The 17,125-nt window shown below is 35.6% G+C and overlaps 1 protein-coding gene across 3 annotated transcripts in view; it reads left to right on the top strand.

The window, feature by feature from the left end:
* Positions 1–17,125, top strand: part of LOC108983078 (187-kDa microtubule-associated protein AIR9-like) — a 50,904-nt gene that overhangs the window by 19,112 nt on the left and 14,667 nt on the right. For all 3 annotated transcript variants that reach the window (XM_018954609.2, XM_035689251.1, XM_035689250.1), the window contains exons 18-34: positions 1,469–1,653; positions 1,747–1,864; positions 1,995–2,122; positions 4,585–4,753; positions 5,558–5,676; positions 5,922–6,090; positions 6,210–6,294; positions 6,733–6,806; positions 6,895–7,014; positions 7,197–7,392; positions 7,489–7,610; positions 7,959–8,166; positions 9,011–9,084; positions 9,809–9,947; positions 10,272–10,453; positions 12,150–12,305; positions 13,167–13,298. In XM_018954609.2, coding sequence (XP_018810154.1) covers positions 1,469–1,653; positions 1,747–1,864; positions 1,995–2,122; positions 4,585–4,753; positions 5,558–5,676; positions 5,922–6,090; positions 6,210–6,294; positions 6,733–6,806; positions 6,895–7,014; positions 7,197–7,392; positions 7,489–7,610; positions 7,959–8,166; positions 9,011–9,084; positions 9,809–9,947; positions 10,272–10,453; positions 12,150–12,305; positions 13,167–13,298 — 2,376 coding nt within the window. The remainder of the gene's footprint in view (positions 1–1,468; positions 1,654–1,746; positions 1,865–1,994; positions 2,123–4,584; positions 4,754–5,557; positions 5,677–5,921; positions 6,091–6,209; positions 6,295–6,732; positions 6,807–6,894; positions 7,015–7,196; positions 7,393–7,488; positions 7,611–7,958; positions 8,167–9,010; positions 9,085–9,808; positions 9,948–10,271; positions 10,454–12,149; positions 12,306–13,166; positions 13,299–17,125) is intronic.

The following is a 17,125-nucleotide window of genomic DNA, read 5'->3' as shown; positions in this document are numbered from 1 at the left end:
AGAAACTTCTTAGCTCATTTGGAGAATGCTCCATGTTTACACAACTTCGTTCCTTTCAATCCATAAGCACCACATGATACGTAGAGGAATCATCCTCCATACATCCTCAATATGTGGATTGGCCTTGCATCTTTGCCAACATGCAACTAAATCAAGCACCCTCTTGGGCATTACCCAAGCAATGCCTGTTCTATAAAAGATTTCCGCCCATAGTTTTCTTGCCACCTCACAATGAAGTAAAAGACGATCCACCAATTTTCCACTCTTCTTACACATATAACAATATTCCATTACGACATGACCCCTCTTTCTCAAATTAAATAACGTCAAAACTTTCCCAAGAGATGCTGTCCACCCAAAGAAGGCAATCTTAGGTGGCACCTTACTTTTCCAAACAGGCTTCCAAGGGAACGAAATATGATTTTGGTTTGACAACGCTTTAGACAATGACCGTACAGAAAAATTCTGATTCCCAGTCTTCATACACAGTATCCTGTCCACCTCATAATTACCAAATTGCAAGGTAGACAATAATCTGTAAACATCAGAAATAGTACCAATTTCCCAATTATGAACAGCTCTACTGAAATAAACATTCCACAAAGGGAACCCACTAGAATGATCTAGCAACTCAGACACCGAAGCCTCCTCATTTAGAGCCAACCAAAAAAGAGAAGGAAACGTGGTCTTAAGGGCTGAATCAACACACCATAAGTCATGCCAAAAGCTGATCCTTGCACCATCACCAACCTCGAATTTAATAAATCGAGTAAAATCCTCCTATCCATTTCTAATATTCTTCCACAAGCCAACACCATGCACACTTCTCACTTGATTTGAACACCAACCCCCTGGCAAACTCCCTTACTTCAATCAATAATAGTCTTCCATAAAGACTCCCCTTCTTGATGGTACCTCCATAACCACTTCCCAAGACGTGCCTTATTAAAGATTCTCAGATTAGAAAAATTGGTAATTTTTCATGTGTTAACCCTATCGAATGGGAAAAGGATTAAAATTTATGGTTGGGTTTGTATAGAGGCTGCTTTTTCCTTTCTGGGGTTCAATGGGGGTGGTGATCCTATCTCCCTGCTTTTTGTTTGAACTACTTTTTGTGAGGTGAAATTGTTAATTGTTGCACATTTTTCTTACACAGTATCTTAGACTTATCTCATTTATCGAGAATTACATTAGGAGGTCTAGATGTTGTTTACTTGATACTCTTTTGAGTTGGTGCTTGATGCTGTTGGAGCTGCTGTATTGATTAGTACCTACATTTTCAATTTTTGTCCATATCTTTCGGTATTCTTGTTTCTGAGTATCAATGGCAATGTTTTTAGTTCTCTTTGGTTTTATGTTTATGCATAGACATCATTTTTTAACTTAAAAATCACAGCCATGTTGCTTTTATCATGGTGCATATTCTTAACTTTCTCTTGTGGTGTTGCGATCTTTGTCGAAATTCCAGCACCACCCAAGGTAACAAATGTAAAGATAATTGGTGAATTGAGGGAGAACAACAAGATAACTGTAACTGGTATTGTTACGGGAGGAACTGAGGGTTCTAGCAGAGTGCAGTGGTTTAAGAAAAGATCATCCATATTGGATGGTGAGAGAGATCTTGAAGCGTTGAGCGCATCCAAGATTGCCAAGGTATGTGATGATAATTTTCTGTAAGCATGTGCATCTGCTCTTTTTGCTTTAATATTTGATAGGGTTCTTTGATGAGCTTTGCACTTTGTTTAGGCATTCCGCATACCATTAGGTGCTGTTGGCTATCACATTGTTGCCAAATATACTCCTATGACTCCAGATGGTGAACCTGGTGAACCAGCATATGCGATATCAGATAGAGCAGTTGAAAGTGAGTAAACCTCTTTCTTTTTCAATTAACACTCGTTGAATAGAAAATTCTCTTGCTCTGTAGCATCATCATGCCCAAAACCACACTTTCAAAAATATTTCGCTCATATTCATATTTTATATTCTTGCAGCTCTTCCCCCAAGTTTGAATTTCTTATCTATTACTGGTGATTACACTGAAGATGGAATGTTGACTGCATCATATGGTTACATAGGGGGTCATGAGGGGAAAAGTAAATACAATTGGTATCTTCATGAGGTACACACATTTTTCTGATAAGTAATGGTTTATGTACAGTTTAGGTGCCTTTTTTCCATTATATGGAAATTTCAATTGTTCTAAGCTGTTTTATGTACTATAAAAGGAGAAATAGCTTCTTGGTAGAAACATATTCAGAAACCGTTTGGTACACTTTGATGGCTATTGCATTCTCTTTGCAAATCATAAGAATTCCATCTTATCAATCTTCCATTTGCAGGATTTTTTTAAAATTGCAAAAATATTCTGCTCTAAGGCCTAATAATTTTCAGATATAGCTATTATCTTTTTTATAAGTTCTTTTTCCCCTATGCCTTATGTGGTGTATTTGGCTTGAGAGGAACAGCCATAGTTTTGAAGATGGAGAACACTCTTTGTGAGAGATTAGAGATTTTTTCTTCCATACATTATTAGTTTGGGCATTTGCTATTTCACTTGATGGGGCATGTTTTCATGATTTCATTGTTGCTTTTTTTAGTTCCTAGCTTGTAATTAGGTGTTCTCTCTTGTATACTCCTTGTGTACTTGGGCTATACCTAATTACTTGGTTGAATAAATTTCTTTTTACCTATAAAAAAGTTCTTTTTCTCTGAGTATATTCTGTGAATACTTCTGTCTACTATCATCATATTGTTTGGTTCTATAATGAAATGCCATTGCAAATCTCACCTTCCCCTTATTCTATGAATGTAATATGATTTAAGTTGTTTGTTCTTTTCTTTGCTTGAAGGTAAAAAAAGAATTCAAAAGATCTACCAATTATGTTTTGAGGCTTGTTTCCTGCAATAGTTTGGTTCTATCAGGGAAAATTTTGTTATGGATAAAATTTCTTGTAACCAAAGTATATGGGGGGATATTTTGTAATAATTATTAGGTCAACATTGATCTTTGTGTAATATAATGTTGACAGGAAGGAATAATAACATTTTTCCTCTCATTTTTTGTTCAAACCCTATTTTTTTACAAGTATCAGAGAAGGATTCTAGGGTTTTAAATCCTTGTTTACCTCCTTGGCTTATATTTTTTAGGTCTTTGTTTTTATACCCCTTTATTATGCTTTTATTTGTTGGTTTTTGGTTGGACTACTTTGATAGGAAGCATTGTAAAAACTCACAGAGGCTGCGCCATGATAAAGCTCTAAACGAGCTTCTCTTGGTAACCATAAAAATTATGGAATATAAAAAAAAAAATTGTAGTGCATGTGGTGATGGTTTAACGTTTTCAATGGCACAATGATCTCGGTGGTGGCTTTTGGTTGTTTGTGGTTTTTTGATTGGGTTGTCAGGGGTCACCGTGGCTGTAGATTGGCGTTTTTATGAGTTTTCCAATTCATTTTGTGGTATTATCGGTGTTTCCTGCCGTCTTTGATGACTGGATGGTGCTTTCTGGTGGTTCTCGTGGTCTCCAGTGAATATAAAGGTTATTTCTAATGGTTCCTATAATGTTTGGTAGAGTGTGTGGTGGTTTTTTGGGCGGTTTGTGGTCATCTTTTGCCTTCGCGCATTTGTGGTGGTGACTGTGCTTCGATGTTGTACACCATCTCTCTTGGTGTTCCTGTGTGGAGTACTCAGGTATTGTGATAATGCCTGTGTCAATATCGTTGTTAGTGCCGATTGTCTTTGTGTTTCTCGAAGTGCAATTCGTGTGGTGGTTGCGAGGTTCTTAGTGGCTGTTTGTGATTCTCACTTATGTGTTTGTCTTAGAATTGAGGGAGACAAGGGGGCCATTTGGATGCAAGAGTTCTTCTCTGGGTTTAGTCGATCCAAGCTCAGGATTATTTTAATTTTGATTCAGTTCACTCAGTTCAGCCCACAGACTTGGGTTGGACTCATAAGCCCTGCCCATACTCGTCATTAGATTTGGGCTGGGCCAAGCTGGATTTGATATATTGGGTCAAGCCATGTTTGACATACTGGGATGGTGTATTTGGAGGGAGAGGAATGACTAGAACTTAAAGGATCGGAAGCGCTCTATGGAAGATAAAAAAAAACTTTTTCTATAAGACTTTATTTATGTGGGCTATTGTTATATATTTCAGTGGTCTTAGTTCTCATGAATTTCTTGTACCTATCTTGTGTTCCTAATTAGGTGCATTCTCTTGTATACTACCTGTGTACTTGGCCTATGCCTGTTTTCATATTAAAAAATCTTTCCTACTTATAAAAAAACATATTAATAAAACTTATAAAAAATGTTATATATGCTCCAGCTTGAGGGGTTGTGTTATGGAAAGTGGTGTTATAGTGCATATACTTCTTGTAAAGAAATTGTATGGGGGGATATTTTGTTATAAATATTAGGTCAACTTTGATTTCTATATGCTATAATGTTGACAGGAAGGAAGAATAACCTTCTTCCTCCCCATTTCTGTTCAGATCTTATTTTTACAGGTTCCAAGTAGATTGTCCTTACATTCAGATCATCATACTAATATGAAATATACTTTCTTTTGGTGTCTGCAGGTTGAAACTGACTCAGGTTCTCTTATACCTGAGGTTTCAGGACTGCTTCAGTATCGTATTACCAAGGATGCGATTAATAAATACATTTCCTTCCAATGCACTCCAATACGTGATGATGGGTTTGTTGGGGAGCCAAGAACTTGCATGGGGCAGGAACGTGTTCGCCCAGGTAATATTATCATCTTTGGTTCTGAAAATTATATTGGTAAAATCATATTAGCCTTTATAATTATGTTCTTACATAAAAGTGATGCTAGAAAAGGTTTTAAATTTTTGAAAGATGTAGAATGTCAGTGGTTTAAACTTCATAATGCCTGGGGAAAAGTAGAGGTAAAAGTGGTTTCCAGTGTTCAGAAATTTGTGAGTGGAGAAAGCTTTTTTAATGAGCAGAATGCAAGAATAGTACTCATTATTTCTTGGCTTTCAGTCAAGTACATCTTGCCAAAACATTGGTGTGCTATCGATATAGAAATATCAAGGTTAGTTTAGACTAACTGTTCAATTGACCAGAAATATATATTTTTTTTTATATCATTCTCTGTACTTGTATTTTTTGAAAATGTATTGCACTTGCTCTAACTGGACTCTCCTGAGTGACATGCACTCGAGAGCAATGCATAATTGCATATCTAATACCCATGCAATATTGTATCTTACACAGGACTATCATTTTAGAGTCAACATCTATAGATTGTATGTGAAGGTTGGCCGTGAACTGTGCTAGATACATCCAGCATTTGTGATTCATTGTCACGGTGGTGATTTTGATCTTGGGAAATTGTTTTTGCATGATCTCCAGTCGCCAATATGTATTTATTTATCATGTTCTGGTTTGAAAATGAATATTTGTACAAGTTCTGTGTGTATTCATGATGGACATATACGAACTAGTAATCATGTATAAAGTTGTGATGGTTGTTTATATTTGTTGCTTAAAATTTGCTTCTTATTCTGAGTGCTACTTGATGATTAGGAAGCCCAAGGTTGCTTTCTTTACAAATAGTTGGAAATGCTATTGAAGGAACCCCACTAAGCGTTGAAAAGAAATATTGGGGTGGTGAAGAGGGAGATTCAGTGTTCCGCTGGTTCCGGGTATTTTCGGTTAACATTTTAGCAGTAGTTAATATTACCATATCCTACCTTGCAAATCCATTACTGGATAGAACACCTGGATGCAAAATTGTCTCATACAGGAATTGTACTTATAATTGGCATTCAAGCGCCAGAAAGTCACAGTTCCTTAAAAAGCCGTTATCAATTGAATTTCATTTTTTCTCTCCCTTTTTGCTGTTATTTAACTGCTGCTATGTTTAATTAACAATTTTATATATTTGCAGACTAGTTCTGATGGCATACAGAGTGAAATTAAGGGTGCAACTACTGCGTCATACAAGCTCTCAGTTGATGACATTGGCTTCTTTATTTCAGTTTCTTGTGAACCTGTAAGAAGTGACTGGGCTCGTGGTCCCATTGTTCTTTCTGAACAAATGGGACCTATAATACCAGGTACCATGTTAATATCTTCTGGTTTTAATTATTTTTATTGTCACATTGTCCGCCTAATGGTTATTCTGCATGAAACTTAACTTATAGAAGAATTATTTGAATTCTATTATGCAATGCAGGCCCCCCTACTTGTCAGTCTCTAGAATTTCTCGGGTCAATGATAGAAGGGCAACGTGTGAGCTTTATTGCCTCTTATAGTGGAGGGTGAGACATTTGATTCATCACCTTATATATTTGAGAAGGCCTCGTTTGGATAGTCAGATGAGATGATCTGTGACTAGTAGTGAAATGGTTTGAGTTAAGATGTTTTATGGGATTTTGGAAAAAGAGAGAGAAAAAGTTGAATAAAAATATTATAAAGTTAAAATATTGTTAGAATATAATTTTTGTTTTAGGATTTGAAAAAGTTGAATTATTTTTTGTATTTTGTTTGGAAGCTTGGGAAATTGTAATGATTAGGTAATGATTGGATGAAAAAATTGAAGATTTGAAATTTAAGAGTGTTTATATTTGTGGTGTTTGGATGTTGAAATGAGATGAGATAAGAGTATCTTGCAATCCAAACGGGGCCTAAGGCTTCAACTCCTAGCCTTACTGTTGTAACTGTTAGTCCTGAAGTGGAATTCATTGTTTGTGATTCAGGGAGAGGGGAGATTGCTTCCATGAATGGTTTAGAGTGGAAAGTTATGGCGTACGGGAGAAAATCAGTACTTTTGGTTAGTTTTATGGAATTTATGAGATGGGATCTTTTCAAATATCCATTTGGAATTACAATATTACTGGCTTAGAACTTTCCTCTTGCAGATTTTGTGGATTTGACTCTTGAGGATGTGGGAAGATCCATTGAGCTTGTTTATACTGCTGTGCGCCAAGATGGAATGAAAGGGAGCCCTAGGAGCATATTATCTGACATAATTGCTCCAGGTCAGTTGAACATTTGTTATTTAAATTCAACATAATCTTCCAAGAAGTTGAAGTGGTCATTTTAGTTTGACAACTTATAATCTTTTAGTTAAGGGTGTTGGGGCAAAATTAAACAAGTTTTTGCCCATGCGAGTGGCCTATTCCGTATAAGGTTTTGTTTTTTCTTTCTTTGCTTTCAACAGCTGATCCTATCGGAGTGGACCTGGAAATTCCTGATTGCATTGAGGACAAGGAGGTTATCCCACAAAAATCATATTTTGGTGGACAAGAAGGTGTTGGACAATATATTTGGTATAGAACAAAGAATAAGCTGCATATATCTGCACTAATAGATGTATCTAGTGCTTGTGAAGACGCTGTGATATGTGGTAAAACATTGTAAGTTCTGAATAGAGTTGTTATTCTAAGATTTTAGAAATTCATATTTGCATCTTCAAAATGAATGTTATGGTGAATGATATACAATGGTGGCAGAACTTATATAACATCACTTGAAGATGTTGGGGCCTACTTGGCCTTATATTGGCTGCCTACTCGTGCTGATGGCAAATGCGGGAAGCCATTGGTTGCAATATCTAACTCTCCAGTTGCCCCAGGTACAACTCTAGTTCTTTGCATGGGATCAGAAATTGTTTCTTATTTTATTAGCTAACTTGAGGACCTACCATTTATATGTCTTACTGGTTGTAATATGATTTAATTTTAATTGGGTGATTGGAAGACTCTTCGGTAGATTTTGTCAGTAGTGTGCAGAGATTTTGGTTTATCTCTAAGCAAGTGATAAGCTCAAGTGGTTCATTCATTATTGCTGATTGTTTTCCCAAGCAATACCTCCTTTTCTTGATCTATTAAACAGTTAGCTTTTGACCCTGGTCAAACCGAGGCATTTATATTTTGTTTTATTTTGTCTTGTTATTTGATACATTTAATAAATAATGTGGCAGCTCTTCCAGTAGTTTCTAATGTTCATGTCAAGGAGTTGTCTTCGGGTACTTATTCTGGAGATGGTGAATATTTCGGTGGGCATGAGGGATCAAGCCTCTTCAGCTGGTATAGAGAAACTAATGAGGGCACTATTATTCTTATCAATGGAGCCAACTTGAGTACCTATGAAGTTACTGATTCAGATTACAATTGCCGGCTGTTGTTTGGGTAGATATTCTGCCTCACTTTTTTTTTTCTGCCATCTGTTGATTGGAAGAAAGATTATTCAGAACTACAGATAATTTATAACATGCTCACTTTCCTTCCAAGATTTTCAAAGTAGGAAACATAATCAATATCCTCTCTCTATTTGTTCAAAGCAGCTGTGATTTTGGTTTTGCTTGTTTCTAGGAGGAAATGTTTTGAAATTAAATATTATACATGTTAGAAAAACATTCTATTTATTAAGGGGGACAGATTGTTATAGAATAGTCAATTAGTTTGCACATCTGCAACAATGTGGTGAGGTTGATATATTGTTGCTTTTAAGGTGTTGTTCACTCTATCTGCAACAATGATGCCCCTAGATGGATCATCTTTTCCAATCAAATGGACATCATAAATGAAGTATCTTATTTCTCATGTTTATATCAATTCCTAAGAAAATAAAACTTGCTGTTGTTCATCATTAGTAGTGGGAGCAGATAACTTTGTAATGAAGACAACATAAAAATCTCACTTGGCTGATACTTGTTAATATCAAAATTAACCTTTTTGGCATGATTTGCTGCATTCCAATGCATGTAGTGTTCACAAAAGCTGGTCAGCCTCTTTGGATCTGGAGTTTTTTAAGGATCAAAGAAAGGCCTATCAGATATACCTAGGCGATGGGGTTGTCTGCTACATATTCTTGTTACCTAGATATGGTGGCTATATTTATTTACCTCGTCCTAGATTTTCTCATCTGAATTGTATTCTGTATGAGTCTTGATGATCTAATGGGGATTTAGTATGTATCTTATAGCGCATAAAAGATTTTGGCATTTTGAAAATTTTGATATTCATTTTGCAGATACACTCCTGTCCGTTCAGATTCAGTTGTTGGAGAACTCAGATTATCTGAGCCAACTGATATTGTTCTCCCAGGTAAAAACTTTTCTGTGTGGCTATACAAAAGCCTGACCCCCTTGAAACACAACTATTTCAGGAATAGCATGTGCATTTGTTGTTTATGGTGTTGGACTTGCATATTACATTGTCTAAAATCACTCTGTCAACTTTGGCTGTATTTCATGTCTCTCTTTCCACTCCCTGTTAGTGTGGCTAATTGTATCGAGAAGATACAATGGGACTTCCTTTGGTGGGGTCTAAGGGAAGAGGCAACGTATCCTGAGTTTGTACAAGATATGTTATCCAATGTCTAAGGGTGGATTGAGATTTCGGAATATGCTTAGGTTTAATTGTGTTATCGGGGAAGTGGCTTTGGTGTTCCGGAATGAGAGACCCATTGTGGAGAGCAGTAGTAGTAGATTCCAAGTACGGAAGCATGCGGGTTGGGTAGTGTTCAAATGAGGTCCATGGACCCCCATGGGGTGGGATTAGGGAAGAATATAAGTAGAAGATTGGGTGAAGTTTTCTATCAACCTCAGATTGGCGGTGGGATATGGATCCAGGATCAAATTCTGGCACAATCTCCTGAATCAGGGTTCTCTTCAGGATTGCACCCCTTTGTTCTTTTCAATTGAAAAGCTATTACTTATAAAACAAAAAGGAAAAAAATATTTCCAGGGACTATATAGTCTGACATGTCATACACAGTGAACTTCGAGAAGACTTTTAATTTGAATTTGTATATTGCATTGGCTTCCAGAGCTTCTGAAAGTGGAGTTGCTTGCTCTCACTGGAAAGGCAGTTGAAGGTGATATACTCACTGCTGTTGAAGTAATTCCAAAGAGTGAGACTCAGAAATGCATTTGGGGCAAGTACAAGAAAGATGTCAGATACCAATGGTATGGTGCTACTTTTGAGTATCCAGCAACATATGAAATGTCTTTGCATACTCAATTTATGGCATTCGCTTAACTGCTCTCAAATCAGTTACAATAATATTTTAGAAATTACAATGTATTGAAGGAAAATAGTTGTTGAACAAAATGAAGCTATCTAAATAATTTTCTGTCTATCATGTAAGATTCCCAGACTGTCATTTTGCTGTTTGCATCAGATCCTGATTTTGATCCAGTCTCTTATAAATTTATCAATCTTTGTGACTAGTTTATTTAGCTCTTGTAATAACACTGCATTGCCTATGTATGACACGAGGGATACTGCAGGTTCATTTCATCAGAAGTGGGAGATAGAAAATCCTATGAACCATTACCTACACAGTGTTCCTGCTCTTACAAGGTGAGACTTGAGGACATTGGCCGAAGCCTGAGATGTGAATGCATCGTGACTGATGTGTTTGGAAGGTCGACTGAGCCAGTATATGCTGAGACTGCACCTGTATTGCCAGGTATTTTTCTTAACATATTGCTGTGAATGGACTCGTGAACTGTTTTCTTTCATAATTAATGGCACATAAACTTTATTTCACCTGTTTTAGCAAAATATTGTAAGGTGATAAGTTTTTACTGTTACAAAGGTATTGTAGTATTACTTATTAAAATTACAGAAAAGGTGTAGTAGTATTTATGTGTTGATACAGCAGAAAGATGTTGTAGTATACATGATCAATCTTTCTGGTGAAGGAGATACAAGCTCATTGGTTCACAAACTTGATCATTCCCAAAATATGGAGTCATTAGGTCTCTTTGGAAGTGCATTTGGAGAAACAAGAGACCTTCAAAAGTAGCTTTTCTTTTGTCTAGAAGGCCGGTTTAGATAAGATCTTACCAACAGATAATTTGAGAAATACTTGTGGATTGGCATTCTATGTGCAAGCTCAATGGGGAAAGCATTGACCACCTTTTTGTTACATTGTGAGTTTAGTGACTTATGGCCGGATGTACTCTCCACATTTGGAATTGGATGGGTTATGCCTCAGTGAGTGGAGTTGTTGGCAGAATCCTTTTGGAAGTCATAAAAACTTAGAAGTTCGGATGGTGGTTTCCCTATATTTAATGTGGTTTATTTACTTAGAATGCAATGCCCGGATTTTTGAAGGTCAAGAGAGGATGGGGACAAAGATTCTCATTTGTTGGATGTTTGGTCATAACAGCTCCCAAGCTTCTAGTTTTTCAAATTTCATAGAGTTTTGCTCTTTTTTCTTCTATCTAGATGGGTGTTTCCTTTTGTATACTTTCTGTGAACTTGGGTTGTGCCCCTCTACCTTTTAATAAAATTGCACTAATTAAAATAAATAATTTAAACCAATAGTACTGAGATTGGATAAATTTTTTTCTAAAAAACTTAAACCATTTGCAGATTAGACTTCTTACCGTCCTAGTTGCTTCTGATATTCTCATTTTGGGACAACTTTGGAACATATTATCTTAAACCTTCTTTGTTGCGTTGGCACATCTCTTCTTGTATATTAGTAATATTTGAACTAGTTCATGAATTCCTTGTATCTCTAGTCAATCATGCCTAGGTGTTGCTTTTGTATATGTCCTATGTACTTGGGCTATTCTCATTAATAAAATTCTTATTAACTGATAAAAAACTATTTTAACTACATTTTTTCTCTCTTATTATTATAATTAGTGTTATAGTATTGATATGGAGCCTATTTCGATTGGTTTCAAGAATTAATTTAGAAATGATGTAATTTAAAATGTTGACATGGTCAATGTCATGGTTATAATTTTCTCTTGCGTCATGTTTCTATTTAAAGATGTCTGAATGTTTAAGATTTAAGAATATTGTTCTCCTTGGGCAAAATCAACCGTTTTTAGTTTCTTCACAAAAGTATTGATGTCTTCGAGGTGTCTGGATACACATAAAACACTTAAATTGGAGATTATATTGGAAGGCAAACGAAGTGATGTTTTGGTGGACTAAAATCATTTAATGGTGTGGAAGTTTTTTATTTTTTATGTTAAGTTCAATTTAACTGATTTTTTTTAATAGTTATCTTCAATTTAACTGATTCCTGATATGTTGTTTTAATCATGATAGTTATATTGTTTCCTTTTGTTTTAGAAGCATCAATCCTCTCGTCATCTCTATTTCTTGTTTCTTTCAATTTAAGATTATTTGATTATTTGTAGGGATTCCTAGAATAGATAAGTTGGAGATTGAGGGGAGGGGCTTCCACACCAACTTATATGCTGTTCGTGGAATTTATACTGGAGGAAAAGAAGGCAAAAGTAAAATTCAGTGGCTTAGATCAATGGTTGGAAGTCCTGATCTGATCTCTATACAAGGTGGGCTAAATCTTTATGTTACCACCTAGGAGTTCACATTGTGCGTCTTTGGAGGCAGTAACATTTTTATTTATCATTTATGAATTGCCTGGTCAATTTATGAAAAGAAAAGTTGATAATGGTAAATTTAATTCAATGATATATGTTATATAATAATACCATAAATGAAAAGTAATGATGTTGCTTTATAGCACTAATTATTATTTAATAATAATGTAGTGTCCATTTCTAGTCCCTAACTTGTAACTAGGTGTTCTCTTCGTGTACTTTCTGTGTATGGTCTATGTCAATATACTTCTATCAATAAAATTTTATTTTACCTATCAAATTTTTTTTTTTTGATAACTTATGCTTTGAAAATTATATAGCATATATAATTTCACCCAGCTAGTAAGATATTTGGTTTGGTCTTTGTGTTATACTGGCTAGACAGTAATCACTAATCATTTCACATGAATTCATAAAATACCAAATGGCTTCCAAATTTGAGGAATAACTTCATTTTTTTTTGTAATTGTGTTTATTATTTGATGGCATCTATAAAATTACTTTACCCGACGAGAATGACTGAGCAAAGGTAATCTGTCCTAACGTGAGAGTTTGAGGCTTCTTAAAAATTTTGGAAATTAATTTTTTCTCATAGAATTTTGATATCAACTATCAAGACTTATATCCTTGTGCACATCTCTCCTAGATTTTAATTGATCTTTACAACCACCATAGTTTTTCTTTTTCTTCTTTTGCTGTGATCGAAATAGTTTGTTGTGTTGGATCCTCCTTTGTTTCTGATTTGCCGAATAAGTATTTAAAGAATCCTAAATTTCCATTGTCCAATCTCTGATTGTAAAAGATTCATTGCAGGAGAAATAGGAAGGATGTATGAAGCTAATGTTGATGACGTGGGATACAGGTTGGTGGCCATTTATACTCCTGTAAGAGAGGATGGCATTGAGGGGGAACCTGTTTCTGCATCAACAGAGCCAATTGCAGTTGGTAATTTGGAATCCTCATGTTTTGTTTCTAGAAAGCTCAATTGCTTTGCAAATAACTTTTTCTTCTTTTAGCTTTTTATGTTCTATGTTACTCATGATTTATTATTGTTATTTGTTTGGCATCAATTCTTGTAGTGCATGCATGATGTTTGCGTTATATATATTTTCTCGATGTTTGATCTGATTGAATCAGAAGCAAAGTTGTGGTTATCTTTTAGACCCTTATTTCACCAAGTCTATGAGTTGTGTAAATGCAGTATGAAATCGATATTCTAACTTGTTAAGTGTTGATTACTGGTAATAGGTTGAACTTTATTTGGAATAGGAAGCGTTTCTGGAACTGAGCATTTTTCTACTAATGGTTGCTTAACAAGCTTGATGCTAACATGTCTTCATGTCTTGACTTGTAATGTTCCATTTTGTCATCTCACTTATTATCTTTACCAAGTGAAAGGAAAATATTTTTAACTTCGGTGATGACATGGCTGTCAAGGGAAAATCGGTTGGACCGGACTGGATCGGGTCGAACCGGTTGGTTCAGTCTGGTTTGTAAGCGGTCCGTTATAGTACCGGTTTTCATAATTTGAAAACTGGTTTAAATTGAACTGGACCAATATATATATATTTATAATTTTTTATATTATATTATATATTATATGCTAAATTATTAATTAATATAACATGGAATTCTAATCTTATTATTCAAGTCTATTAATCTTATAACATAAAATTAATATAACACTTGATATAACATATAAATTTTAATTTATAATATAAAATTAATATAACATAACATTTTAATCTTAAGCAGATTAATATCAAGTTATTAATATAAACTTTTGATATATATACAAAGATAAATACATTTTTGGCATAATAAATTATAATATATATTCTTTTTGTAAATACATTTTTACACATTTGATCATATATATATCCATATAAAAAGTCTAGAACTTATATATATTATAATTAAATTCAATACTATACTAATATGTGTTAATTATGATAAAATAATGTATTTATATTATAATATAAATAGAATAATAGTTTTGTATATGTAAACATCATATTATCACTAACATAGATAATCCGTAAAACCAGAAAAATCAGACCAGACCGGACCGAAACCAGAAAGTTTTGGTTTCGGTAGTGAATCAGTCCGGTATTGGTTTTTAAATTTTCAAAACCGGTGTATAATAGTTTGGTTCTAAAAAATATACAAAACCGGACCGAACTGGACCGGTTACACCCCTAGTCCCTAACAGATTTCTCTTTGACTGAATAATTCATCCTCTCCCCTCTCATTCATTAAATAGTCAAAATAGATTACATCCAATTAGCCATTCGAAAACTGACTTCCTATCCTATAGGGATTCAAATATTGGATAAGATTTGTTTCCCATACTTATCTACATAATCTAAATATTCAAATTACAAATCATATAAATCCTATACAGCTGTCCAAATATATCTATACCAGAAAATACATAGATAACATAGGAATTAATTCAAATAAATATAATCCACTAATATCCCCCCTCAAATTGATGCTGGTGTATCTACTAGCATCAATTTGCTAACTAGGAATTGATGCCGCTGTCTTGTCATCGCTTTCGTGAATATATCAGCTACTTGAAGATCCGTAGAGATATGAGGAAGAATAATCGACATAGCCTCATAGGCTTGACGAATATAGTGACAATCGACTTCAATATGTTTGGTACGCTCATGAAATACTGGATTGGCAGCAATTTGAATGGCACTAGTGTTGTCACCATGAAGAGGAGTTGGCCGATCTTGTGAAAAACCAATCTCTTGAAGAATGCCCCGCAACCACATCACCTCAGAGCATGCTGCTGACATAGCTCTATATTCAGCTTCAGTAGAGGATTTAGAAACACACTCTTGCTTTTTGCATTTCCAGGAGATGAGTGAATCTCCAAGAAAAATACACCACCCAGTTGTAGAACGCCTAGAATCTGGGCAACCAGCCCAATCGGCATCACTATAAGCCATAAGTTGTAGAGAAGTGCCAGCAGGAAAAAATAACCCACGATTAGGGGTCCCAATCAAGTATCTAATAATACGACGAACAGCCACTAAATGCAAGTGCCTAGGAGTGTCCATAAATTTACTGACAATATGGACCGCATATGAGATATCCGGACGTGTGATAGTGAGATAGATTAGACTTCCAACAAGCTTTCTATATAATGTAGGATCAGAAAGTAAATCACCCTCATCCTTCCGATACTTCACATTGACTTCCATAGGAGTATCAACTGAAGTAGTCTCCCCCAACCCAGCCAACTGAACAAGGTCCTGGGTGTATTTATGTTGATTAATAAATAACCCATGTGGCTGATTGTGAACTTCCAGCCCCAAGAAATAAGTCAATAGTCCCAAATCTTTCATATGAAAGACCCTATGAAGATGCATCTGAACCTTTTGAATAAATTCAATATCGGATCCAGTAATAATGATATCATCCACATAGACCAACAGAAAAACAAAGCCAAAATCACTCTTATGAAGGAACAAAGAAGCATCATACGCACTCTGAGTGAATTGAAACTCAAGTAAGGTATTGCGAAACTTCTCAAACCAAGCTCTGGGAGCTTGTTTTAGACCATACAATGACCTTTTCAGCTTACAAACATCATTAGCTGAGGAAAGGGGCATACCAGAAGGAAGTTTCATGTAAATTGTTTCTTTTAAATCACCATGAAGAAAAGCATTCTTCACATCCATCTGATGCAATTTCCAAGACTGAGAAGCGGAAATAGCAAGAAGGAGACGAACAGTCGTCATCTTAGCAACAGGAGCAAACGTCTCGTCATAATCAATCCCATATTCTTGTCTATTTCCCAAAGCTACCAAACGAGCTTTATATCTCTCAAGGGACCCATCTGATCTAAGCTTCACAGAATACACCCACTTACTACCAATAGGTGTCACAGAAGAAGGGCAAGACACAATATCCCAAGTGTCATTGACCGCTAGTGCATCCATTTCTACTTGCATGGCATCCCTCCAACACTCATGTTCCATAGCCTGCTTATAAGAGGAGGGAATAGCAATAGAAGAAAGTGTAGCTGACATAGAAGAATGAGATGAAAAACCATACCGATTCGGGGGTTTGGAGACTCTAGAAGTATGCCGGCGTGGTGGTGGATCATAAGATGTGTCAAGTGATTGATCAGGAGGCACGGGCGGATGCTCAGGAGGGGCAGAAAGAGCGGTCAGATCTTCTGGATGAGATGGTTTGCGCCTGGTGTAAACACAACCAGGTTTAAACCGAGCGGAAGCTAGTGTAGAAGTTGTATCTTTATCTGAGAAATTTGGCAACACACAGAAACTAGGAGGAATAGGGTCTATATGAGTATGAAAAAATTGTTGTTTGTCAAAGAACACCACATTGCGAGAAACTCTAATGCGTTTAGCTTGAGGATCATAACAAACAAAACCCTTCTGAAAAGAATTATACCCTAAAAAAGCACATTTGACTGATTGAGCAGAAAGTTTGTGTCTTTCGTGAGATGGAAGATGCACAAAACAAACACAACCAAAAGAGTGCAACTGAGAATAGTCTGGAGAGTGCCCAAATAGCAAAGAATAAGGAGAAACATTGTCTAATACTGGAGTAGGTAATCTATTAATTAAATATACAGCAGTAGACAAAGTTTCACACCAAAAACGAGAGGGCACACCCGAATCAATTAGGAGAGCCCGGACCATATCAAGAAGATGACGATTCTTTCTTTCAGCTACTCCATTTTGTTGTGGAGTATATGGACAAGAACGTTGAGAAATAATTCCTTGATC

This window comes from Juglans regia, chromosome 4 (assembly GCF_001411555.2).
Source record: "Juglans regia cultivar Chandler chromosome 4, Walnut 2.0, whole genome shotgun sequence".
Taxonomy (NCBI): Eukaryota; Viridiplantae; Streptophyta; class Magnoliopsida; order Fagales; family Juglandaceae; genus Juglans; species Juglans regia.
This window is presented reverse-complemented; position numbering and strand designations above follow the sequence as displayed.